The sequence below is a fragment of the Aquila chrysaetos genome, chromosome 6 (assembly GCF_900496995.4).
Source record: "Aquila chrysaetos chrysaetos chromosome 6, bAquChr1.4, whole genome shotgun sequence".
In the NCBI taxonomy this organism is placed as follows: domain Eukaryota; kingdom Metazoa; phylum Chordata; class Aves; order Accipitriformes; family Accipitridae; genus Aquila; species Aquila chrysaetos.
Window position 1 is genome coordinate 47,036,415 of NC_044009.1, and position 26,320 is coordinate 47,062,734.

Below are 26,320 nucleotides of genomic sequence, written 5' to 3' on the forward strand. Positions count from 1 at the left end.
TTATAGGCTTCCTGTACTCAGATTTATACAGTAATACTTTTGTCCTCCATCATGGCTATACCGTGCCATTATCCACCCTGAAAAATTAATCATTATAGTCCAAAAAAGGACGAGGGTGTTGAAGGAAAAGGGCATTGACCTGTAATAAAACTGGGGGGAAATCAGTTCATCTAAGTCCTGGGCTGTGCTCTTGCAAACCCCTTTTGACTCTTGCCTGGCCCCAAAGGCATCTAAGTCCAAATTCAGAGACCTCAGCCCCAGCCCGGCCCTGTGCCTGTTGTTTCCTATTGCCATGGCCCAGTGTTAAAGACCTGGTAAAGCTTTGGACAGGGGACCAGAGAAATTAATTGCATTTGAATGTGGGCTGCAGCCTTGATAGTGCTGTGTGTGAAGGTAAAACTCGGTGTGTGCGCAAGTGCTCTGCCTCTGCCCGTGTGCGAAGGCACTTCAGGTCGGATGGAGCTCGGCAGAGTGATGCCGTCCTCAGCTAAGACCTACGGAGCAGTTGGTTTTTGTGTTTTTTCTGTTAATGGATCCATTCAGTAGTGCTCTTATAGCGAGGTATCGTGCAGCATAAAAGCAGGTTATCTAGTAAAGTGCAGTAGCTGCAGCCCCTATCATGGCCACAGGCTGAACTCTCGTGCCCTTCCTCCTAAACATCTCCATTTATGCAAGAGATTCAAAGGTTCAGATGGCCAGAGAGCGGGAGAGCACAAGGGGTAGCACAATATTTAGGGAACTCAGTTTGGAGGGGGCAGACCTGGTGTTTACACCTTGCTGCAAGAAGCATTTAGCTGTAGCATCTGCGGCTCAGACAGAGCAGAGGTCACCATTCTGTATGGGAAAACTGCTCAGACAGTTGTTCCCTTCATCTGAAATACGGAAAAGATGGAAGTTTTGGAGAAGGAAGCTTTTTTTATATATTATTTTTTTCTACTTTGAAGCAGTTTCAATTCCACGTATAGTGTGTGCATCACAGCTTGGGGATCCTGGCCTCGACCAAATATGCTTTATGGCACATAGCCACAGTATTACATCTTTTCTTGTTTGGTCGTGGAATGTATCATTGGTTAAACTGTTGCCCCAACCCTTAAAATGATGGCCTCCTTGAGAATATTGAATTTATATCATCATTTAGATAACAAACTGCTCAAATAAGAATGTGTCTTTATGGTTTTGTGAAGCTTCTAGCACAGCTTTGAGTGACACATGAATAATGACCTAGAAATAAATCAGCTTTATCCTGTTAACCCAGAGAAGTGAATCTTGCATAGAACACAAGTACTGCCTGCATAGAGTATAATACAATATATATAAGACTATAAAGATTTCTGTACCTTTACTTTTCAGCTGTTACGTGCCTGTCAGAGCACGACGACTCCGCCGATGTCAGTGACTGCCTGCGGTGGGCAGGAGCTATGCCATCTCTTGTTCAGGAGTGTCTCGTTCCCTGCAAAGATGACTGCACATTTACCCCCTGGTCTAAATTTACAGCATGCTCGTTTGACTGTGAATCAACTAGAACTAGGAGACGGTCACTCACAGGTATAATCTTTTATAGTATTTATCTGATGGTGATACTCGTGAATAATGTTTCTCAGATGTTGGTAGGCTGGCGTTGGGGTTTTGGGAAAATCCAGACAGAATAGTTATCATCCTTAATTGATTTTTGATCTGAGACTCATCATTGCCTGCTTTACGCACACGCATTTTGGTATGAGAATAGTGCAGAAAAACTCAGTGGGGGAAAGCCATTTTTAGGCAGAAACCAAATAAAACAGTGACTGTGCATTGTGCAAGTTTATCTGACCTATTAATCTGGGAAGCATGCAGCAAATGCGTATACAAGGATAAAAATCACTGTGTTTTTCTGTTTAAGACTGTTGAAATCTGGATGAAGTTTAAAGCTGGGAATTTTGTGCTCAGCAGTATCCAGTAGTTCACCAGGGCAAACTAATATCATGAATAAAGAAAAAACAGTATCGTTAAAACAGTTTTTGTTTGATCTTTTATATGTATTCATTAAACACTCTAGTTCAAACCATTTCACGGAGCAGTCTCCCATACTTGCTGTTGTTTTTTGTTATATTATTTGAATGCTGATCAAACTGAAAAGCTTTAAAACTCTGTAACATTAATAGTTTGGAACCACTTGTTTTGTTAGGAGTTGCATTACTCTCCCCCGCCAGACACATAGCCGAATCAAATAAAAATGAATTCTACTGTTTTCAGAAGGTTTACAAGAAATTTACTGTTATTGTTATCCTGAACATCTTTCAGGATCTTTCCGTATTTCTGTGTTGTGTTTGAGAGCTGTGGTGCAGCTGGCTTGAGTTTGCTCTGTTAATAGAGGTGAAACTTCAAAGACTTCTACTATGGAGTAAAATACTAACATTGCAGTAAAAATATCCACTGTGATAATGCCTGGGAAGTGGATGGCAGCAAAGTATGGTGGCTACCACTGCTCCTTTCTTCTGTATTCACTGGTACCTGGCTGCACGGCTGTCTTGTTATTCAGTTTGTTCCTGTTGGAATGATCCAAGTTTTTAGTAACTAACAATTACAGTATACAGACATAATCGCTTCAAGCTGCCATTCATGAGTATAGCTCATTAAAGGATAAAGATTTCTCCTTTACATAAAAATCATTATTATAAAATACTCTATTGTTTCTGTCAAAGAGCGTAGTCTAAAATGTTCTCTGTATCAATGCCTGTATGTTCATAATAGTAGAAATCCTCTATCCCTATCGGAACAATAGGTGCCTGATCTTATAGAAAATATGATACTGTAAGAAATAAGTGAATACATACTTCCAGGTAGTTTTAAATCTGAATTTTCTTTATGAACACGTGTGCAAGTTACACAACAGTGTGGTCTTACCTATCCCGTTTCTTACTCTGTTCTACATCAGACATAGATCTGTTCAAGTAAGTGGACCAGAAATGGTTTCTGATATTCAGGTTTGGATGGCTTGTCTCCTCACCCGCACTGCATTTGTGACCAAACACCACCAGTCTCTCCCATACAACCTTGCTGGGTTCCCTTCCTCCCGCCGGGAAGGAGCTCGTGATCTGGGCCCACTCCCAGCAAAGGTGTTCTGAAAAGCAAGTGGTGAACATGCAGCGGGTGTCCCAGGTGGTGCTGGGCTGGGGACAGCACACCAGCACAGAGAGCAGCGAGGGAGGACCTAATCAGACATCGGTTTGGGTTTGACCACATTTCAAAAGGGAAAGTCGACGAAATTAGTGCTGACCTGTATTTGCATAAAACTTCATGAAAATTGGAGGTGGCCAAAAGTCTTGAAAAAATCTCATCCGTGTGAACTCAGTCCAAAGATTTAAGGAAAGTGCTCTTTTGGGAAGTACTTTATGATGTTAAAAGAGTCCTTTATCCATTTGTATTTCACCTTTCGGTAAGCGTGCGTGAATTGTACCTCCTTGTTCATCAGTGTGTGTGTCTATGCTCAAGTGAATGCTTCGGCTTCATTATAAGAGATCATTAACAATGTCATTTAGTGGGGATCTGCTAATTGTTTGCTAAGTATTTGCTTGCCTCCCACTCAGTTTTTAATAGTATTATTCATTTTACTTAGTAAGTAATCATAGACTCTACATATAAAATTAGTCATTACTTAGGAAGCAAAAGACTTATTACAGAACATATCAAAATTCAAAGTCATTATAATGAAAACACAGTTTTTAGTAAGTCTTCAGTTAATTAATACAGTCAGTTAATTCACTGTGCTATGGATACAATGCATTTTCTGTAGGAAGGTGTATTTTTAATGTTTCCTATAATTTTTATGTACAGTATGTACTACCTGATAATATTTAATATATATTGTATTTTTTAGTGTTCAGAAATTTAATTTAAAAAAGAAAATGCTATTTAATTGAAGAATTTATGTCCTTGAAAATTATGGAGATGGTATTTTTAACAGTAATTTTTAAAGCAGTCTGTGAAGATCATAGAAATATCACCATCGCTAATTCTAAAACCACTTCTTTGTGAACAGTATGGGATGAATGCCACTTTTGCCCTCAAAATAGGGCTTTCATAGCAACTTCATTAGAGAGAAGATTCCTACAAAACAGATGGCAGGGCAAGTTGGAAAAAAAGTATTGTATAAGTGTGAGATAATGAACATCTTTACCTGTGTCTGATGCACTTCATGTAATAATTGGCAAAACATAGGGAAGTCCCAAATTCCCACGTTTACTAATAACGCAGAACATACAGCTGTACCTATACACTGAGTTTGTGGCTTCTGTCAGCTCGTCAAACATAAAATGCTGGAAATGCCACTAGAGAGCTCCCAATCTATTTAAAGCCTTTTAAAAGACTTTCCTTTAAGTATATGGAGTTGTACCTCTTATACCTTACCTGAATATGCTCATAAATATATATATATAAAAATATAAAGATGTTGGCACTATTTGATTTCTTTGTGTTTATTATCCCTTTGTGCTGGCAAACTTTACGTTCCCCAGAACTCTGGAAATACAGTTTTGAAAGAGCTGGGGCTTGAAGGATAGTGATACTAAGGGTCTGCAATTGGTGCCCTTCTCTTTGGAGGTACATGCGTGTACGCAAACAGGTATTGATGGCAGCCAGCTTGTGCTCCTGGTGACATGTGGTGAAATGACTATTGGTTCCAGACTAGAAAGAGGGTTGTTGGGTTATATAACTTATTTTTTGTTTTTAGTATCTGATTTGTGCGCAATACCAAAGAGAAAACAGTTCTTTTGGGATCAAAGCGTTAAAAACTTCTTGCAGAAGTGTTTTTAGCGCATCCAAGATCCCCAAGGCGCATTTTGAAGATGGGATACAGATGCGGTTTGTTAGTGAAGAGGAATTCTCCTCTTCTGTGCAGACGCCAAATGCAGACGCTCCTGAGCTCAGCCAGCATAAAGATTGCTCCATGTCACGTTGGCTAACCCATGCCAAGAAAAGCATTGATTTTATCTTTAGAGGCTCTGTACAGACCTTTGTCCCCTGGGGCAGCCGTAGGGATGCAGGGAGCATGAATTCTGTTCTTTACATTATCTCTCCTTGTACTGGGGACATCTTCTTATGCCTAGAAGTCCTCCAGGAACAGGGCATGGAGGGTGCAGCTGTAGAGGGCTGTGCCACAGGTTTATTTGAATGTTTCTGCTTTGTGAAACTACTGAAAGGTCTGTAAAGAGCCTTCTTTTAAAACCTGTTGAAAGAAGAGAGCAAAAGAAAACATTAAACCAAATCCAATCATTGAAATGCTTCCCAGCCCTAATAATTTACCGAGGATTATCTTTTCTGTTTTCTTCGAAGTGTGGTTTGTGTGCAGAGTGCATCTTTAACTAATTTGTAAAGTAGCCTCAAAGAAGAAGTTGTGGCTAATGTAGAGTCCTCTGGAAGTTGTCCTAGCAACCATTGATTGTGAGCAAATAGAGACAAAACAATCAATTTATTTTCATCAGATAATTAGAGAAAATTATATTATATAAAATTACAAAGCATTTTCTGGGCAGACCGCTAGTGGAGTAAGACTTTGCATTTTGCTCCTTGCCCTACCCATCAAAACAGTATTTCCAAGTTCTCCGGTTGCCCCTGGAGATAAATACGTTGTCCTTGCACTCCAGAGCACTGGCAGCAGCTAATAGATGCTTCGGAAATGTTTCTGGATATTAACATTCAGATTGTCTAGGTTCTAATGTGTTGAATTCATGCAAGTATAAATAATATGACGTGTTGTTATCAAAAGTAGCAGATGTTAAGCTAACAAACAGATTTCTGTGGTTGGAACAGGGCGAAGCAGAAAGCGAGACAAATGCCAGAATACAGAAGTTTATCCTCAAGTTGAAACAGAGCTGTGCCCCTGCGAGGTGTTTACCTCCCAGCCCCACGGAAACTGGTCTGACTGCATTATCGGAGGAGGTACATCTGAGCTGCATTTGGGAATGAGATCCCACAGAGACACCAAGGAGTGTGGCGAGGGTGTACGACTGCGAGCTATTGCCTGTTACGATAAGACCGGCAGACTCGTGGAACCGTCTCGCTGTAGCAGTTCGGGTAAGATTTAAAAAAAGCGCACAACGCATGTAAATAGCCCTGATGCTGAGCACAGTTATCCACTCAGTGGTTCATTTTGGAGCCTGTCATAGGTGTGTACCTGTGTACTTGCTGGAACAGCTTTCACAAGGTTGCCATGAGTGTTGAACACTGTTCTTCGAATATCTTCTTTTTGCTCTTAATAGTGAGGTTTTCCTCAGTATAAGGGTCTGCTGGCTTTTCTACAATGGAAATGAAGAAGAGGGCTGAAGTTGGCTATGCTGTCAGAATACCAGAGACATTTCTTTCATTTTTCTGAAAATCCCATAGAAGTATAAGCTTAGGAGAAGGCATATTTCAATCAGCATTTTGTTTGAAGGTATATCCTACTTCAGCTTTTACTTGTTTAGAAATTATTATTCCTTTTCACTATATTTGGAGGTTTGTATCGTTGTTTTCAATGAAGGAATCAGGAATTTTCTTGAGATAATCATATTTCATTACAAACACCCTGTGATGTCACCTGCTGTTGCTCATGCCAAGTACACATGACTTCAGCAGCCAGTGGTCTCATCCTTGCAATTTTGTGCCAGTCTCAAGCTCAAATTGATACACATATATTCTTTGCAGTGCCACTGCTTGCTGGGGCTCTGGGCTGTGGTTCTGTCCACTGATATTTCACATATAATCAAGTAGCCTGTATCACACAGAAGTAGGGCAGAATTAGAAGTAGAGCAAGCAGGAAATGTCATTCGATCTGGATATTTTCTCCTAGTTTCCATGATTTGCAGTTCATTGCAATCATTACGCTAAATCAATTTGCGCATAAAAGCCCTTATCTTAGGGGCAAATTCCTTACCCATGCTGCCCCCAAACCACTAATGCTTTCTGACTTACAGTCAAAAAGCTTCGGACACCACACAGCGTGATGTAGCAGGTTGGAAGACTGCTGGTGAGCTATATGATGGGAGAGGGAGAAATGATGTCTCAGGAGGAGATTAAGTAATACAGTGGGAACCATTAGTGTTCCTGAGTATATAAGGGAGAAGAGAAAGAAGTGGGGCTGCTCTATGGAGGGTCTTCAGGATGAGGATCAGCAGCCTGAGCTGCATGTAATAAAAGGAAAAAAACCCCACCCTAATGAAGTGATTCAGTCCTGGAGTGAATTCCTCTCACAGCTGTTGATGGCTGTTCCAGCTGGCTGCACGGATTCATAAAGCAGCTTTCCGTGGTTTGTGTTTCAACAATGTGCTGTTGTACCAATTGATTATGCCTCTGTGGCCCATGAAGGAGGAATGCTATACGTTTCCCCCACAACATTACCTTTTCTTCTGTAAAAAGGGAGCTGTTGGGTTTTGAAAGGTGGGTTTGCCTGTGCCATGACTTGCTCTTTTGAAAAACTCAAGGTTTTTATCACTATTAAAAAGAGGAGGTTGTCTATGCGTGGGGCTTTTCTGAATAACCTTGAAGCCTGTTTTCTGTCAGTGATATTTATGTGGCATTTTTAATGGTCTGGCTTCTCTTAGGGAGGTAGTAGGGAGTGGTAGCTCAAGGGTATTATTGTTACCTTTCTTGTCTTCAGCTTTTTATCTGAGCAGATATGATTGCAACGTGGCCCTGGCACACAACCCGTATCAGAGGCCAGAGGGGTGGTCAGTACTGGTCAGCAGAGCCCTGTCGTATGCCCTTCCTCATGCTCTCTGTTTACAGAGTGCTCTGAAGACCTTTAGGTTTGGAAGCGGGATGTAAAGGAGGGGTGAAACGTTTCCACCTTCTGGATGCCCCATATAAGTTCCCCGAAGGGTGAACTATTAATCTCCAGCCAGACCCCTGTTTAATACCCAGGATGTATAAGCTCCTAATTGCTACCCAGTGTTGAACACCTTCTGTTCCCTGCAAGGTGAGCGGGAAAGTAGCGTTGCCTCGGTCTCCAGCTAAATGGATATTTCGGTGACTTTGGGTGCAGAGTGCCCAAAAGTGGGCAGAAAGCTCCACAGGTTCCACTTACATCACTTGGAACCTGCCTTCCAACCAGAGCATTCAAGTGAAGATAAGTGTATTGGGTTTGCGTGCAAGGTTTGGGGGGGGGGGGGGGGGGGGGGGCTGCAGGGGTGGCTTCTGTGAGAAGTCGCTAGAAGCTTTCCCCACGGCTCAAATAGAGCGAATACTGGCCGGCTCCAAGTCGGTAGCGCCGCTGGCCAAGGCTGAGCCCATCAGCGATGGTGGTAGCACCTCTGGGATGACAGATTTAAGAAGTGGGGAAAAAACCCTGCACAACAGCAGCCAGGAGAGAGGAGTGAGAGAACCAGCCCTCCAGACCCCCAGCCCTCCAGACCCCCAGGTCAGTGAAGAAGGAGGGGAGGAGGTGCTCCAGGCGCCGGAGCACAGATTCCCCTGCAGCCCGTGGGGAAGACCATGGTGAGGCAGGCTGTCCCCCTGCAACGCAGGGAGGTCCACGGTGGAGCAGATCTCCACCTGCAGCCCGGGGAGGACCCCACGCTGGAGCAGGGGGATGCCCGAAGGAGGCTGTGACCGCGTGGGAAGCCTGCGCTGGAGCAGGCTCCTGGCAGGACCTGTGGCCCCGTGGAGAGAGGAGCCCACGCTGGAGCAGGTTTTCTGGCAGGACTTGTGACCCCGCGGAAGACCCACGCTGGAGCGGTCTGTGCATGAAGGACTGCAGCCCGCGGGAAGGACTCACATTGGAGATGTTCGTGGAGGAGTGTCTCCTGTGGGAGGGACCCCACGCTGGAGCAGGGGAAAGAGTGTGAGGAGTCCTGCCCCTGCAGAGGAAGGAGCGGCAGAGACAACGTGTGATGAACTGACTGTAACCCCCATCCCTGTCCCCCTGTGCCACTGGCGGGAAGGAGGTAGAGAAAACTGGGAATGAAGCTGTGCCTGAGGAGAAAGGAGGGGTGGGGGGAAGGTGTTTTAAGATTTGGTTTTATTTCTTATTGTCCTACTCTGATTTGATTGGTAACAAATTAAACTAGTTTCCCCAAGTCAAGTCTGTTTTGCCCATGATGGTAATTGGTGAGTGATCTCTCCCTGTCCTTATCTTGACCCATGAGCCTTTTGTTGTATTTTCTCTCTCCTGTCCAGCTGAGGAGGGGAGTGATAGAGTGACTTTGGTGGGCACCTGGCATCCAGCCAGGGTCAATCCGCCACAATAAGCCTGATATTTATGGTCTCTAGAGCTGGGAGCTTTCAAAATGCACTTCTGAACACATTATTGAATTAGTGAAAGAAACAAATCATTATCCAATTAATAATTAGCAGAATGTTTTTCAACCATAATAGAGAAGAGCAAATTACAGAAGCATGCAGAATTGCTAAGCCCTGAGAAATTATTCATGACAGGTTTTTTTTAAGCAGCTCGGTTTGTCTTGTTCACAATTAGTATCAGGTGACCTTTTAACATTTGCTAGCTGACCATATTTATGGCTAATTAAGCTATTGCCTTATATATTGAATGCCAATCACTGTGATATCTAGGCATTGTTCTTGCTTTATGAGATGTGGGGATAAGTGTGTTCCTCTTTTATTTCTTTCAAGTCTTCTGACTTCTCTCTGTTTCTTGCTCTTTTCCTTTTGCAGGACAGCGCTTTTCCTTCCTTCCTTCCCTTGAACCAGGACAGAAGTGAGAAGTTTTAAGACTTAGACCTCACTTCCTTGCTGGGTCCTTTTGAGGAACTTTTACAAAATGTAGAAAGACAGATGTAAGGATGCAAATTTTGCCTTAGAAGTAGATTTAAGTTTGTCCCAGACTTGATAATGCCAGGAGTGCAAGGTATAGGACAATAAAAATGGTATAGAATAGAATAGGTCAGTTTGTAGCTTTTCTAGAGAGCAAACTGTGGGGTCTTGCCTTGTCACAGCAATGATTTTCACTTTCCCTGACTGAAACCTGGCTGTTGAACTTACCAGTTCAGTAGGGTTTAGTTCACTCGTGTCAATGTGATTTACTATGTGAATGTATCATAGTTATCAAGTGAGTGTTCTGTGAGTTTGAGTCTAACGTAGAAAATAATCTCTGCTCAGAGGGGTTCAGGGTCTGAGGCCCTGATCTTACGCTGAGTTTTGTGAGCAATTCTGCATTTGCAACTTGGGGGGAAAAAACCCAAACCAAAACATCATTAGTCTACTCATCTGTGTTTGTCAGCAGTCAGTCTAGCCTCCAACTCTCCTAAGCCTATTATCTGCAAATATATTAACCCTTTAAGCATACCTTCTCAACAGGAAATGGATTTTCTCCCCAGTGCTGTAGTTACTGCATACAGAGTATCCCCAGGTCCAAAACCAGTGAAGACAAAAGCATTCCAGCTGTGCCTTAATGGAAATGCACTACTTGCCTGGTGTCTGTGGTTCCTTCTGCTGGGACCCAGGAGCTGGGCTGGAGGGACCTCTGCCCTGACCCAGCACAGCTGAGCACAGCTTGTGTGAATACTTTGGGTCAACTGTAGTGGGTACACAGGTCACGCCTTGACTAATTTACCTATCTTCACTGCAATTAAACTTGGGTTAGCTTGCGATCATTGGGTATGACAAGCTTAAAAATACAAACCCCAGACTTTTCTGAATTTTATTCCTTTCCATACCAACCCTTTTCTCTGATGTCCAGAAAAACTGCACTGTAGCTTTTTTTTCATGACTGGCTTTTGTGATTAGTCTACTGCTTTATTTTAGTGGTGTCGTCATTTTCCTTGATCACCCATTCAATAAGCTCAAGAAATGAGTGACCTGCAGTTTCCAAATTGAGCTAATTCTTTTTTCCTGGATTTGGTTCACTCTTCTTTTCCTTCCTTTAATTTGGAAATACACTTATGAAATTATGGCTAGAGGTAACTATCTCTAACTACATTACAAAAATGTAATTGATAATTTGCCTCAATTTGTCTTCCCATCAGAAGAATGGTTTATGTTGTGTTCAACTCACCGCCAGTCCAGAGGGTCTCTGTTCTCTGGCTGGTGTTTGGAGCATCCTCTTTGGACATGAAATTGTCCTCTTAATTGCAGTTCATCCGCTTCTCAATCTGTCATCTGAGTTCCTCGTACTATTTTTGAATTTCCACCTCCTTTGTTTTGAATTATTTCATGTAGTTCCTTTGCCTCTCTTTTTTGTGTGCTGTGCCAACAGGGTTTTTTTTTTAATCTTCGAGGAACATAGGGTGCCTCATCTGTTCCAAATCAAAGGCTCGAGATTTCTGTGCTCCTGCACAGAGGTTCTGCTTTTGATCCGACGGGCAATTTATGGAAAACAGGAATTTATGAAGAGCGCTTATACTATTCAAATTATGCTGTGCTCGCAACAACAGGAACCTGGAAGAAAGACACAACAGACAAATAGATCCTGGCTTTAAATCACAGAGCGGTTAGCTTCAACCTACAGTCACCTTAAAAAGCTTTAATTATCTCTAAATTTATGAAGGGCACAGCAGGGATGCTCATATACCTCCTTATTCTCAACAGTGCAGTGTTTTGTTGTACGTGGTTTAGTTGCGGGTGGACAAATCAAAGAGGACTTGGGTTGCTCAGAGGGTTCCCTGGCACCTGCTGATGCAGGGGTGTCACTCAGCTCTTCCCAGTCGGGTCGATGTAACACTGCTACTGGGAATGCTGCTGGCAAGGTCACTCCTTGAAAATGTCAGCTTTAATCCCAAACGGGTGGGATTAGCAAACAGATGCACCAGGAGGAGTTAAAAATTTTGGTGATGTGAAAACTCACAGATTTTGTGTTTGCTGGAGGGATGTTCCCTGCTCCGAGGCACATCAGGGCAGTGTGTGCCAGCTGCTTCTGTCCTGATCAGCCGTGTCCCCAACCTTGAGAGATTTAGGACAGTATGCAAAGGTCCTGGATCAGGAATTTCAACTCCGACTGCTGAAAACCAGGTAGTAGGAAGTCTCATGAAGTTTGATTTTCTGAAAGGTCAGCCCAGAGTAGTGCTGTATTTCTACCAGGGGCGTTCCTCTGGGGTTTATGCTCCCTTATGTGAAAAATCTGGCCACCAGCTCGGTAGACATTGCATGACCTACATGTGGGTCAACACAAGGACCTGCTCTGAAACCCTGCGGCGTCACTATAGGAGGAAATGAACTATTTTCAGGTAGCTTTTGATCACTAGATTTTAATAATCGTTCTGCGAAATGATATTTGTGTAGCTCAAAAAACTATAAGCAGAGCTTAATAAGTTAAGGAAATGTGAGCGAAGTCTACCCTGGACTTATAGCAAACTTACCTTTCCTACAAGGTAACAATTTTGGAAAAAAAAAGTTGGAAAAGCTACATTGAATAAATGCCTGTTTATTTTTGAAAGTGTATCTATTCTGGCAATTACTGTGGTGTACATTTTTCCATATCTGGTAAATTTTATTTTGAAGAAGGAAATTGGTGCAGAAATCCCTGATTTTGTTTTGAAAATCTTCAGAAATAGAAACTTTTCTGAACAGAAGTTTCACCTGTGTTTTTGAAAATATTCCTAAGTATTTAATTTCAGTCTTAGTCTAAATGAAATTAGCACAAACCATTAATTCCAGAATCCAACTAGTTTTAGTTTTAAGTTGTTTCTGTACTTCCATAAACAGCATCCTACAAACATCTTATGGATGAGGCCTCATTTCTGGAGGCCTCATTCTTGACAGCCTCATTTCTTTTACAAGGAAAACGGGCAACCCTGCCTAGGCTGTCCTCTTCCCAGCTCCAGACCCCACACATGACAGCCTTGGGATGCCTCCACTGTGGGAGTAGTAGGTGGTCTTGACACCGTTGGTTAATGATGACATGTAGACCCAGTGTTCACATTACCCTACCCTTCTTTTGGCATTTGGCTTTCATTAAATATTACAATACTCCCGTTTCTCTCTGTGGTTTCTCCTGTGTGTCTCCACAGTATATCTCTCCGTGGCCTTTTTATTACAGAAAAATGACTGTATTACTTACCAGGACAGAGCTTTTCAAAGACTGCTTGGGGAAGAAGTTTCAGCTAAAATTTCACCTTACTGCCCATCCCATTCCATCCCCCAGCACAGGAATTACATCTGGGTTTGGATCACGGGTGGCCGAAAGGTGTTGCCAGCTGTAGACAGGCCTGTCCTACCTTCGTGTCCCCACTTCAGGACTCTTCAAAGCCACTGTCACCTTTGACTGGTTTTCTGCTGTCTCAAAGCTGAATAGCTTCTAAATTTAGCCCCAAAATCCTGGCTGGGTTCTCCTCTGGACCTCTCTCTGACATTTCTACATATCTCCTTGGGTGTGCAGTGCCACTCTTAATTACAACTGTGGCTGCCAGGGGAGCTGTAAGCACAGAAACAGAGCCCATAAAGGACCTGCCCTCCATTTCTTGTTTGACTACAGGATTTTTACATATTGCTCTCATAACAGTGCTCAAAGAACATTGATTTATTCCCTATCTTTTCCTTTCCCTTTTTTCCAAAATCTATTCGCCATAAGAAAATTTGGCCACAGTTCTTCCTTCCGGATGTTAAAAGACTTATCAAATGAAATTGGATCACAAGACATCTGTTCAGACGTTGCTGTTCTCTTTGTTTTTCTGGCAACAGAATCAAAGGTAAACAGCCATCAAAAAAGTTATTTCTGAATGGGTCAAACTGGCTATCAAAGAAGCTTATTTAAAGCAAGGTAAGACTTCCCCTGAGGCATTAGTCTGTAGAAATGCACATTCTTCTAGATCTTTATCTTCTTACAGAAAGCAAGCATGTATCTTATGAGGAAAAATTTAGCGGATTAGCAATTTGAGCAGCATCCTCTGTAGGTGCTGCATTTAGTCATAGTGATGTCTGTTGTTATGCCTTGGCTCTAAATATAAATCTTTATAGTGTGTCTTTGCCCAAATTTCTTTTATACTTTTTGCTGCATTCCATAAAATGACCCCTTTGAAGAGGCTGCAGTACCAGACTATGTGAAGGAATGATTTTTTACTAACCTCAAACAGTCTGTCTTGTGTTTGACGATCACCATCAGCCTCCACTTGCCGGACCACCTCTGTCCACCCTTGCTCATGTCCGTGCCTTTTGCCTCCCATTATTAGGCTCAGTCAGTTTTTCTCTGTTTTTGACAGGTTGATTAAAGCTCTTCCATGGGAGTTGGGAATGTTTTTAGTGTAGAATAGTAACTCGGTGTAGAAATAGTCTATTGGAGGTTTAGGAGAGCTTTGATAGCAAGTTAATGCACTGGGCGATCTACTGCCCTGATTTCTGCAGTAGGCTACAGAAAGGGTATCTCCTTGAAATGTGGCCCGTCTCTTCGGCCTTAATAACGCATTTGTCACAAATACAGCCTGTTATGAAGCAAGGCTCTAATAAAATGTGATCATACAAAGATAGATTTAGAATTAATATTTTTCTCTCCCTATGTGTCATTCCATTTAATATGTTATATTGGAAGTATGAAGAAATACCATTTTAGCCTAAGACTCTTCATTAATTATGTAGTCTAGTGTTAAGACCTCTACGCTTTTTCTGCTCATGGAGAACTTCATGATCCCTTTGAGACATATGTAGCTGTACTGGGAAGTGACATGTACTGGTGGTAGTTCACAGGATTCCTCCTGTGTCTTGTGTGGGTTTTTTTCAATGGTTTTTTAACCTGATTGCGTTTTATACAGCTCTGATGAGTAGGACTTTCAGGCAAATAAATGGCGGACAAATAATTTTTAAGTGGAAAGTCACAGTTTCGTATCTTTACTGCTGGTGGGGAGCCCTGTGGCAGATGGACATAGTAGGTGTTTAGTGGATTTCAGTGAGAGTTAAAGGGTTTCACATCTGACATATTCTGCAGATCTTCAAAAGCAACATCGTGTGTTTCTGCATGTATGGAACGAGAGTCCTACAAAAAGAAGAATTCCAGTTTTTACACATAGGCCAGTGTCTGAATAAAATGAGCTGACTGCCTGAGCGGCAATGAGTTCGCTGGAGCACTGCATACAGTGATAAAGTTAGCATGACAGGGGGAGATGGGCACGTAGTGGATGTCTTTTAAGGTGCCTGATGTAGTCTGCTTGATCAAAGAGTTTGGGAGACCAACTCAGAAACATAGCAACAGCTGAATTTAGAAGATTTGAGGAAATGAGCCTGAATTAGGAAACGTGGATAAAATTAAAGTTCAGCTCAGTCTGCTCTAAGGATTATAATAATGATATTGATGAGTAACTGAGAATTTATGCTACCTTAGTCTATTTCCTGGGTCTGAGATATACTTTGAAATCTCTCTGTCCTCCAAGGGTTGCAAATGAGGATGGTGTAAATTAAATTGCTGAGAGCCTGGTTTGCAGAACTTCTAATATCCCTCACTACGGACAGAGGTTCTCTCTATGAAATCTTGGATCTCATTTGTACTTGGTAACATGGAGGAGTGACCATTAAAAATCGTATTATTTAACAAGATTGCATCGCTTTCTGCTTCTGTCTGAATTCATTGAAGTCCTCCAGCAGAGGAGATTGAACTACACAACCAGAGTGCTCAAAGTCACGCTGCAAAATTGAAACAAAAGTCTATCAGGAATTCAGTACATCAGTACTCTGTGCTGGGGCCTGCTAACGTCACAAAAATGTCCTATTTCCATCTCAAGGTTTTCCATCATCTAAATGAGTTGTGCTGCTCTCCCTGTGCCTAAGCTGTGGAAAACCAGAACTGTTCCCTTTCTTAAAAACCTGTTTCCATCAGATGTTTTTTATAGTACAGCTTTATTTAAGAAGGTATCCCTGCCTCTGCAGCAAGGTGACCTCTGATAGCAGGAGTGAAGCTCCTTATCCGAGCAGGCTGGACCTCGCGGCAGCTACCTGGCCTTCGGAAAAGCGCTCACAGATCTTCCTAATGCTGATAATGGTTAGTGGCATCTTTAAAACAGCGCCAGTATAATTAAAGTGTGTAGTTAGGTTTCTCATTTAGCGTCGATGAGACGAGAAGGAATTGAGGCAGTGTATTGATTTAAATGTATTGATCTCGGAGGTCACTGTGTCACTCGCCTCCCGTGACAGCGGGGAGGGAGGGCTGCAGAGATTGCTGCGGGCTCCGAAGCTTCTCCCTGCCTTTTCAGTGCCTGTGTGACCTGCTCGCGAACAGAGGCCCTTACACTTGGTAATGCCTCTCGAGTTTGTAAATTAAAGTACTAGGAACGTACATCTCAAAAAAAAAAAAAAAAAAAAAAAAAAGAAAAGTTTTTTTGCATGTTGTTGTGAGCTTTCTTGAGAATATTAATTGCACATGGATCTAATAGCTTAGTGTTCCTTCCTTCTGCAGAGTCATCTGGTGCTTTATTTTGTCTGAAATAAGAGCAGTATTATAACGCACAATACTTGCTAATTATCGGGATACAAGGAAATGCATCAGTGTTTCCCATTCCGTAAAATGGAAACCGTCGTGTTGTTGTCTGAGGGAAGCTGTCTAAATGAGGCTTGTCTGTGTCTTGGGGTCATAGCTTGGCAGCTGAAATGAAGTGGCATATTGTGTTGACAGTGCCTAACGCTGTATCTTTAGAAGCTGGCAGAAAGATGCTCTCCGCGGAGGGCCCCAAACTCTGAAATTGAGTTTCTTAGTGTGCTCCAGCAGAGCCTGAAACCATTGACCTTCAGGCAATATATGATTTACTGATGGGGGCAGATATTTTTGGTGACATTTGGTGGCAGCTTTCTCCCAGTGATGGACTCTTGGCTCTGGAAGATGCTTCCAGCCTGGTCCAAATTGCCCAAGTCTATATTGATCTTCAGAGCACTCTGCAATGTACATCTATTTTCGGAGCTATTGTGCAATTGGGCCTCTGAGAGAAGTCAGATGTAGGAGAAGGAGGGGAATTTGATGATCTATGTACAATTTAATTTTGTCTGTGTGATGTGTTGCGAAAGTGTGTTCAGACTTTAAAAAAAGCCTTATTTTATTATATAAATCTCATAATAATAATAAAAAACAAACACAATCTCAGGTTTGTTTGAAAAGTTTGCTTTTACTACGAATTGAATAGCCTGAAGAACATATATGCTAAACAATTCATAATAAAGTACAGTGGGATGAGTTTCTTTCCTGATACACAGAGGATGAGGACACCGATAAAGAAAAAAACAAGCTACTCGGTTGTGTTTGGACAAAGCAGATGATTTTCCCAGTGGCAGGGTGATGAGCAAAGTATATAGAAAAACACAGCTGAGGTACTACCCTAACTGCTATTGATGCCAGTGGATGATTTTTTTATTTGAGTAAGGACTTCCTTAAGACGTCAGGGCTCCCAAGCAGCCAGCCCAGCCCTTCACTGCAGGGGAGCAGCCCCAGGAGGAGGGGGAATTATTTCCACAGCTGGTTTTGGAGTCCAGACAGATTTGTGCAGTGGATTTCTGCCTGTCTGCATAGAAAGTTCCCTTCGAGATGAATGTACACTGTGAAGTCCTATTTATTTGCACTATTTATTTGCACTCAGAAGGCAGCAGATGAGTCTCTCTTCTCTGGAAGAGTTCTCAGCTTGTTCTGCAATCTGTTACGAGGAGTGTGCTAATTAATGGAGATTTCCTTATTTAGTTAAAAGATTAAATATATCAACTATGATGGTTTGTATGTAACTCAAAGTGTAAGCTTGCAAGTTCTTTAAGGAAGAAAACTGTAATGCAAAATCAAAAGAAATTAGGAATCATAATGCAAAGTCAGCATCAACCCAACTGCCTCGTCAGGATTTATAGAGGCTGTGAAATTGAGCAATAAAACCAACCTTTGGATGAATTTCAATAACAATAATGTTGAGTTAAACTTACCAGCTTTCTTTACAAGTCCTCTCTGGTCTATTTAGAATCTATAATCAGTCTGCCATGAGATAACGAGAGCATGTGCCTCTGTTGAGAAGAGCAAGTGGGAATAAATTAGCTAAGCGTCCAGTATTTGAGCTTTGGAAAATATTTGATGTGAAAGTTATTTTTGCTGGATTTTTTCGTAGTGCATTTGCTGAATGTATTCATTAGATTATCTCTTAAATTTCCCAGCTAGCAAACTAATAATGCATAAAATCTCTCAAATCCTTGTGTATTTAAAAAAAAAAAAAAAAAAAGATTAGACATTTGTTCCATGGCAATATCACGTCCTTTTCAGATGCAGCTGAAGTTGTTAGCAGCTTTAAGACTCCCAGACTTCTTCTGCTTAGTTTCCTTAAGTTAATAATGTTCTCCCCTGAAGCAGGATTTAATGTTTGAACCTGGATTGCTTAGGATGAGGTGCTCCCCTTGTAGCTCACAAGCTTCTGGAGCCTTCGGTCATGCCATGTGGCCCATCGCCACTGTCTGCCTTATCTGCGGCACTTTGGGAAAGCCCCAACCGTGGAGCTATGATCAGCTGGTGGAGTCAGTCTCTTAACTGCAGTCTGTGCTCAATGCTGAGTTTTAACCTGAGTTGAAACATGAGGTTTGCTTTGCAGGAGATCCCAAAGCTTCAGCTGAGCAGAATCTGGCCCACCGAGTGCCATGGTCCACCAGGTCTCCCTTACAAAGTCTTTAGCTATTAGACTTCTAGCACCACATGGATTTACTGGTGTTATTCTACATATTTCACAGTCAGTAACCAAATGAATGTAAATATTAATTGCAAAATGAATCAATTTTTTTTCTCTACCTTTGGTCTGTGTAATTAAAACATTTCTTCTGTGTCACTGTCCACTCTGCTGCTGCCTTGGTTGTTAAAGGGTGATCTCTTTTATCCTGTAGACTCCAAGGGAAATTAGTGGTGTTATTACTAGTGGCAGTTGCAGTGATGCACAGAATTGTCCCTCTCATAGTAATGACCTTGAGTTTTATGAAGCACCTCAAGGTTTACTAACAAGGGTAGAACCACTAGAAGTTGTTAATTGAAATGATGAAAAATGTTAGAGAGGTTACAAATGAGTTTAAAGCCAATTCAATTAGAAGCATCTGTTTCCAAAGCTGCTGGAGAAGTGTTGTTTATTTTCGAATCACTTTTGAGTCAGCCTCTTGGAATCCTGTTGGCACTGTTGTTTAACACTGTGTGCAGACCTTACACCCGCAGCAAATTTATCATTTGGAAGTGCAACAATCAGGTGGATGCCAGTGTCTTATGTTAGCTTGCAAACCTACTAATCGCCTGCTTCTCCCACCATGATCCATTTGTGAATATAGAGGGGGACACAGAAGGACATTGCAGCCCCTCGCTGGCTGTGCCTGGGGTGATACGTACGGCATCTTGTGTAGGTGGAAAAGAAATTGTGCTACTGCAAAACTCCCCCCCAGCACTGCAGTGCAATCCACAGCCTCTTCATGCGTCTGTGCAGCTGACACCCACCAGCCCATCATCTAGCTGCCTCCTATTGCTTTAGCTCTTTTGGGTTCCACAGCAAAAATGAGACAATAACAGTTTTTACACTGCGTATTTGAGCCTTAACCTCTGACACCTACCAGACCATCATCCTCACTTTATTAATCTACCTGCTATTGCTTTGCCTCTTGGGCTGCACAGAAGAAATGAGATGAGTAATGGTTGCTACATCGTGTGTTTGAGCCTTCCCAGTACATCCTGTGTCATCTGTGGGTGCTTTGTTTATTATAGACACTTTAGGGAAGAGACTCCATTTGTGGCTTGTAGAGCAACAAGCACATTGTTCTTAATGAATAAATAATAGTAAAAAGAGCTGTGTAGCCTAGGTAAATGCATTTGTTCATCCCATTATGTTGGCAGCATCTCAGTAGTAAAACAATAGCACTTAAACATAGAAAAGGCTTATTTGATCATCCCGCTCAATTTTTCCTGCCAATTCAGGACTATTCCGAGTCGTATGTTTCAAAGTGCCTACTTAAATATCCCTTGCACTGGTGTTTCTGTCGCTACCTCCTGCGACATCTGTGTGTGCAGTTCCAGCTCTGTGGTGTTCAGGAACCTGCTGTTGGTTCAGATAGGACAGAGGCTCTCATCTGTTGTTTCTAAATTAAATGAGCTTTATTTTAACAGTATTTGAGATTTTGTAGAATTAGAAAAAAAAGGGTTAAAGGAAGCTTCAAGAAATAATATAAGAACACATGAAAAACAGGCTGAGCAGGGCTGGGGAGAGGAGGACATCTTTTTCCATAGAAGGTCTTGGAAACTCAATGAATTTTTGATCCCAGGTTCTGCAGAGGACAGAAGAATGGGGAATGTGATGGATGAGTGAGATGTTTAAGGATGACACTGACAAAACCAGCTGTGTAAACTCAACCTTGAGTTGGTCTCCCCAAGCTGAGAGACAATAACTCAGAAGTGTGTTTATGCTGTTCCCTTTATTCGTATTCTCTTATGGTAAGATGTATTTCTCTGGATAATAGCCTGAATGTAGTATTCTTTATTAATAGGTTGTTTTAATAGCATATCTCCCTTGTTTTGTTTTGGTTTGGTTTTTTTGCTTTGTATGATGCACCATGGCAATGCTACAAGTTTTCTAGGAATGCCAATACTAGGATTATTGTTTGTATCCAACCTGAAGCCTTTTCAGCCCCCTGACAATGGCAAGCCATTGCTTGGCTCCTACAGAGGAAAACAAATATCCCATTCTTACAGGCAATGGATGAGCTGAGTACAACGTTATTTATTAGTTCTCTCATAAAAAGATAGCCATAAAGGCATTCTCTGTCTGAGCGGAAAGGATACATCACATAAAGATTTTTGGGGGAAAATTTTTGTTGAATGAAATCTTTGGTCCATGGGTATCTCATCATAGGATTAACCTCAAGTGATTGATAGAAGAAATAATGGCAGCCTGTGAGAAGAGCTGGAAAGAATGTTTCCGTTTTGATTCTGTAGCATTGTTCAATATGGAGAATTAGCTTCCTCTGGGCAGTATGGTAATTTAATGCTCTATTAGCTGGCCATTATTTGTTTATACTTAATGTAATTTAGAAATATGGGTAAGGAAACTCAAAAAGTAATGAGCTGGCCTCTTAGCAACAGGACATCTTTAGAAATTCTGTGGTTCGCTAAGGGATCCCCACAGCACTTCCCAGCGATGGAATGCAATAAGTTTCTTTAGTTTTGTTTATTGTAACTTTTCTTTCGTCTTCCTTATATTTCTTTTTTTGTCTTATATTTCTTTTTATTATAGAGGTAGGTCTTGAACTGCCAAAAGGCTTAGCCCATTTTGCCTTCACTGATAAGTTGATAACCCCTCTGTCTAATCCTACTTTGAAACAAGGCACTTTCTTTGTTTCTGTTGAGAGTTAATTACCTAGGCTGTCACACAGCCCAAGGAAAAATGATATTTCATATGGTGGTGGAACAGAACTCTTTGGAGAACTGCCTAAGAAATGCTTCTCATAAATCTATCATGAGGAAATTTCTTTTGCTTATCATAATGTATTATGAATTGCTTTGAGTGGCAACCTAAGCAGGTGGAATACAATATTAGTGAGATATTTGGGAGTTTCATTTGGGGGGAAAAAAGCGAGTCTGTTTTGGAAATATTTGTATATGTGTGTGCATGGGTGTAATCTCACCTAGATGAGAATACAAAGCATGCAAAGTTGAAATATTTCAAACGTGAACACCACTGTAATGGATTGGGTCGGAAATAATTAAGAGACCCAATTCCAGTGGCTTTGGAGCTGCAAAAGAAAAGACAATGCAACATACAGAGATAAGAGGTAGCAAAGAAAACCAGAGCACACCGTATGGGGACAGGTCTGCAGCTTTAGGGAAGAGTTACAGCATGAGTTACTGGGGAAATGATTGCAGCTGTCAGGCTACGGGGTGGCCGCTGTAAAGGAAGAGGGAACAGTACCATCACGAAGGAAAAAGAGGGAAGAAATAGAGCATCATTGAACTGAAGGAGGGAGCTACTGTTGTTTCTAGCATTTTTTAAGGCGCTGTTTATAAAAACAACATCAGGGTTTTTTGTACTTCTAGAAGGAGGATATTTTCTGTTGGGGGATACCTAAATAAGTCTGAAACCTTTCTTGATATTGACTTCAGCATGAAGATCAGGAGGGAAGCAGTGTATTGCTGCTGTGGGTTGATGCTCAGGATGTAACGTGGTCCTGGTTTGGGTCAACAGCAGCAAGTTTGGGCATGGCAGAGCCGGTAAATCCAGCTCCGGGCCAGAATAATCTCTGTGCCTCAGCCTCCGTGTTTGCTGGTTGTTTGGGGCTGTTGTCTGGGGGTTTTGGAGGGCAGCTGCTTCTGAGTTGGGTTTTTCTGGGTTTTGTTGTTTGGTTTGGTTTTTTTTTTTTTTTTCCTCCCTGCTGCAGTGACTGTCACCTTGATAGAGTGAGGAAACCCTTCATAAAAGAGTAGTTCAATGAGCTAATTTGGTATTCTGAAGGTAAGGAATATAGAGGAAGTGTTAGTGCAATGAAAACCAAACAGAAAGAAAGGGCAGAAAAATGAGAAACATCAGAAATACGGTAGGGATGAAATTCAGTTATTTCCGTGACCGTCATTGCCAGAGCTGTCAGCGGGTCAAATCTGCCTGTAATAAAGGCTGATCTTAGCAGCCACTGACTTTCATGGTCTAACATGAAATCTCTTTTTTGTTTAAATTAAAATAGTACATACAGACATGACAAGCAGATAATAGAAACTTGAGGAGAACGAATGCAGCATGGTAGGCGGGAAGGTGCAGAAGCTATTCCACACTGCTGACCAGAGACTGGTGCCAGTAATTCCCTGGAGACCCCGAGGGTTCGGCCACCCTCCACTGCCTTTCTGCACACCAGGAGCTCCACAGCCGGTGCTGGGCTCTGCAAAATCTCTCTTCCCATACGCCAGCTGCTAAACCAACTGCTGGCTTGTGCCTGTATGGAAGAACCTTGTTTTTTCCCTGAGAAACCCTGTTGGGTTTTAATTCAGGAAGGTGTTGGTCCTGCAGATGTCTGGTATTCTGATTTTGAGAGGTGATGATCTTGGGAGGACTTTGTCCTGGTTTCAGCTGGGATAGAGTTAATTTTCTTCCTAGTAGCTGGTACAGTGCTATGTTTTTGAGTTTGGTGTGAGAAGAATGTTGATAACACTGATGTTTTCAGTTGTTGCTAAGTAGCGTTTAGTCTAAAGTCAAGGAATTTTCAGCTTCTGATGCCCAGCCAGCGAGAAAGCTGGAGGGGCACAAGAAGTTGGCACGGGGCACAGCCAGGACAGCTGACCCAAACTGGCCAAAGGGGTATTCCAGACCATGGGACGTCACATCTAGTATAGGAACTGGGGGGAGTGGCGGTGGGGGCATCGCCGCTTGGGGACTAGCTGGGCGTCGATCGGCGGGTGGTGAGCAATTGCATTGTGCATCACTTGTATATTCCAATCCTTTTATTATTACTATCGTCATTTTATTAGTGTTACCATTATCAGTATTGGTTTCTTCTTTTCTGTTCTATTAAACTGTTCTTATCTCAACCCATGAGTTTTACTTTTTTTCCCATTCTCTCGCCCATCCTACTGGTTGGGGGGGAAGTGAGTGAGCGGCTGCGTGGTGCTTAGTTGCTGGCTGGGGTTAAACCACAACAGACTTTCATGTCAAGACAGGTTAAGGTAAAAGCAAAGCTTTAAAATGCTGTTTATGAAACGCAGAATAGGCAAAACAGTTGGAAAGATGTACAAAGAGAACTACCAGAAAGAAGTAGGAAGCAGGTTTCATCTGCTTCTCCCAAGAACGAATCCCACGCTGCTCCAGCTGGCTGGCTGCAGACTGGTCCCTCACGCATCTTGTGGGAGCTGCCAAGAACACAGCTCTGGTGCCTCCACTGTCCTCTGGTTCTGTCTGCTGGGAAGAGAGCCTCTGAATCCCTGCCTGTGCCGCTCTGGAGATGGCTAGCATAATACTAAAGGAGTACAAAATTGGGCTGTCTACTTAGTTCTCCAGAATTTGTTATGGCCACAATCTCGTGGGGAAGGTGTTGGTGACCACCAGCTTCACAACAGATACTTTTGCCAGTGTGTCCCCTTTACATGAGTCAGTTTTCTCATGGCCTTCATTGGACTAAACCAAGTAGAAATTAGTTTTAGTCACTGCTGTTCTTTACAAGTAATATCATAATCTTGCGTTGGGAGGGCGTTGTCAGTTTGCCAAATGTCTTCTCTTTAGGAAGCTCTCATTTTGTGTTGATTACTCAGATAGCAGTGAGACATCAGAGGATAGGAGTTCATTAGGTGCAGCGATTAAAACCTTTCTTACATTTTTGCTTTAGGTTACATTGAAGAATCTTGCACGGTCCCTTGCCCGTTTGATTGCAAATTAAGCGATTGGTCCAGTTGGTCTCCTTGCAGCTCTTCTTGTGGACCGGGGGTGAAAGTCCGATCCAAGTGGCTTAAGGAGAAGCCTTACAACGGAGGTCGTCCCTGCCCAAAGCTGGATCTCAAGAACCAGGTGAGCAGCGTTAAATAAACAACAGAAATCTCTCTGTGCTTACTGTATTTTTAATTGTGATCAAAAGGTACTGTGCTGGTGAAGAAATGAAAAATAGGAGTTATCTCTGGGATCAAACCTGGTGTCAGATTTTGTAGGCAATGCTCAGAACTTCTTGAGGATTGAGGGGGAGATGCTCATGTAACAGCAGAATTTGACCTGAAACACCGTACTTCTTATAGGAAGAAATTTTTATCTCCCAGAGCACAGGAAGCCATGGACGAATAATCCCACCTGGACAGTGTGTAGACATCAGAGAGCTCAGACGTCATGGATATTTTTAAACTTCTTAATTCTCTGAGACTATGGTTGCTGCAGAAACATTTGTTAAATATATATTGCTATTTTTAGCAACATTTCCCTTCAACACAACACAAGTTCCCTTGAATATTAATCTCTGTATATTCAATATTGAAGTATCCCATCAGAGGAAAATAATCTTTAAATTGCTACTCTTAAAAAAAGATCAGCATCTATTTAAATGCTACTTAATGCTGTATGCATTTCTGCAAAACTAATAGTGATTTCCTACATTTGCTGATTAATTCTCAACACTAATTAACACTGATGAAGTGCTATTTAATTTTGCCTCTCCTTTATTTCAGATTCAACCATGAAAATTAATTAATAGGACAGAAACAGTCACGCTGAAGGGAATTCATATATATATTATGAATATATATATATATATGTAAAAATATGTTGCGTAGTATGTGTAGTAGTACTTTAATAGTATTCATACAAAGATTTATTTGTGTAGTGGCTTGTAGGTGCTAGAGCTGGTGGATCCAGTTGTTTTTCTGTACTACCGTTGCTGCAGCATTCGTGTCCCGGGATGCAGCACCACTTCTAACACTTGATTCTGAACTTGCCTCATTTTCTTCACAGTTTATTTTTTTTCCGGTGAGAAACTTGGTAAATACCTTTTTTTTTTCCTTTTCTTTTTCCTTATTACTATTTGAAATTCATAGGCAGCAGCCTAACAGAAGCAGCAGGGACTATGAAAATATAAAACTCCAATAAAGTGTATGTTGTCCATACCTCAGTGCTTTTCTTAATAGATCAGACAGATCACCAAAGAGGCAAAATGAAATCCCACAGTAAGTTGTATGGTAACAATAAGCTCCTTTGTAATGAAAAGATACTGGGGTTTGTTACCCATAGACACAGCAGACTACTTCCATTAAAAGTAAACTTATTGCTATAAAGTGTTGCCTATTCCCACACACATTAGATTTGCTAATTTCAAAAACCTTTCAGAAGATATTAAAGGAAGGAAATTGTTTCAACTTGGAAATTATGTCTTTGTACAGTTTATCAGTGCACAGTGCTTGCAAAGTGCCACGGCTGGTATTAATATAAACGTGGTTGGTGCTTTTTGCCTCTTTGCTGGGAACGCACATCTTGATCTAAACCCATTGAATTCATTAGAGGGCTTTCTATTGCGGGCTCTAGTAGTGACACCTTAGAATTGCATTAAGGTCTGGGTTTTTTTAGGTATGGTGGGTTTTCTGTTTGTTTATTTGTTTGGGGTTTTGTTTTGGTTTTGTGTTTGTTTTAGGGTTGGGGTTTTTTTGGATTGAGGCAGAAGCTATTTCTAGCTGTTTTAGCACACCAATGGATTACCTTTTTCCAATTTAGATTTATAGGATTGGATCAGATCCTATATATTTTGGACCTTTTAGGATAAGAAGAAATTGTGCTAATAAGGAAAGTGTGTGTATATATATGTATGTATGTGTACACTCAGATATGCACACATTTACACATATTGTGTGCATGATTCTATTCATTAACTCCTCAAACACTTCTCAGTTCTTTGCGCAGTTTGGAAGGAGTTTTGCTCTGCACCCACTGGACTTTGACTTCCAGCACTGATTTAGAAACATCGAGGTCCTTAGGCACATTGCAGCATGCACAAGTTGCCTACCCAGATG

The 26,320-nt window shown here is 41.8% G+C and overlaps 1 protein-coding gene across 2 annotated transcripts in view; it reads left to right on the forward strand.

Moving 5' to 3' along the window:
• THSD7B (thrombospondin type 1 domain containing 7B) overlaps positions 1-26,320 on the forward strand; it is a 549,934-nt gene that overhangs the window by 440,221 nt on the left and 83,393 nt on the right. For both annotated transcript variants that reach the window (XM_030018353.2, XM_030018354.2), the window contains 3 exons: positions 1,351-1,545; positions 5,788-6,051; positions 24,166-24,344. In XM_030018353.2, the coding sequence (XP_029874213.1) occupies positions 1,351-1,545; positions 5,788-6,051; positions 24,166-24,344 (638 nt within the window). The remainder of the gene's footprint in view (positions 1-1,350; positions 1,546-5,787; positions 6,052-24,165; positions 24,345-26,320) is intronic.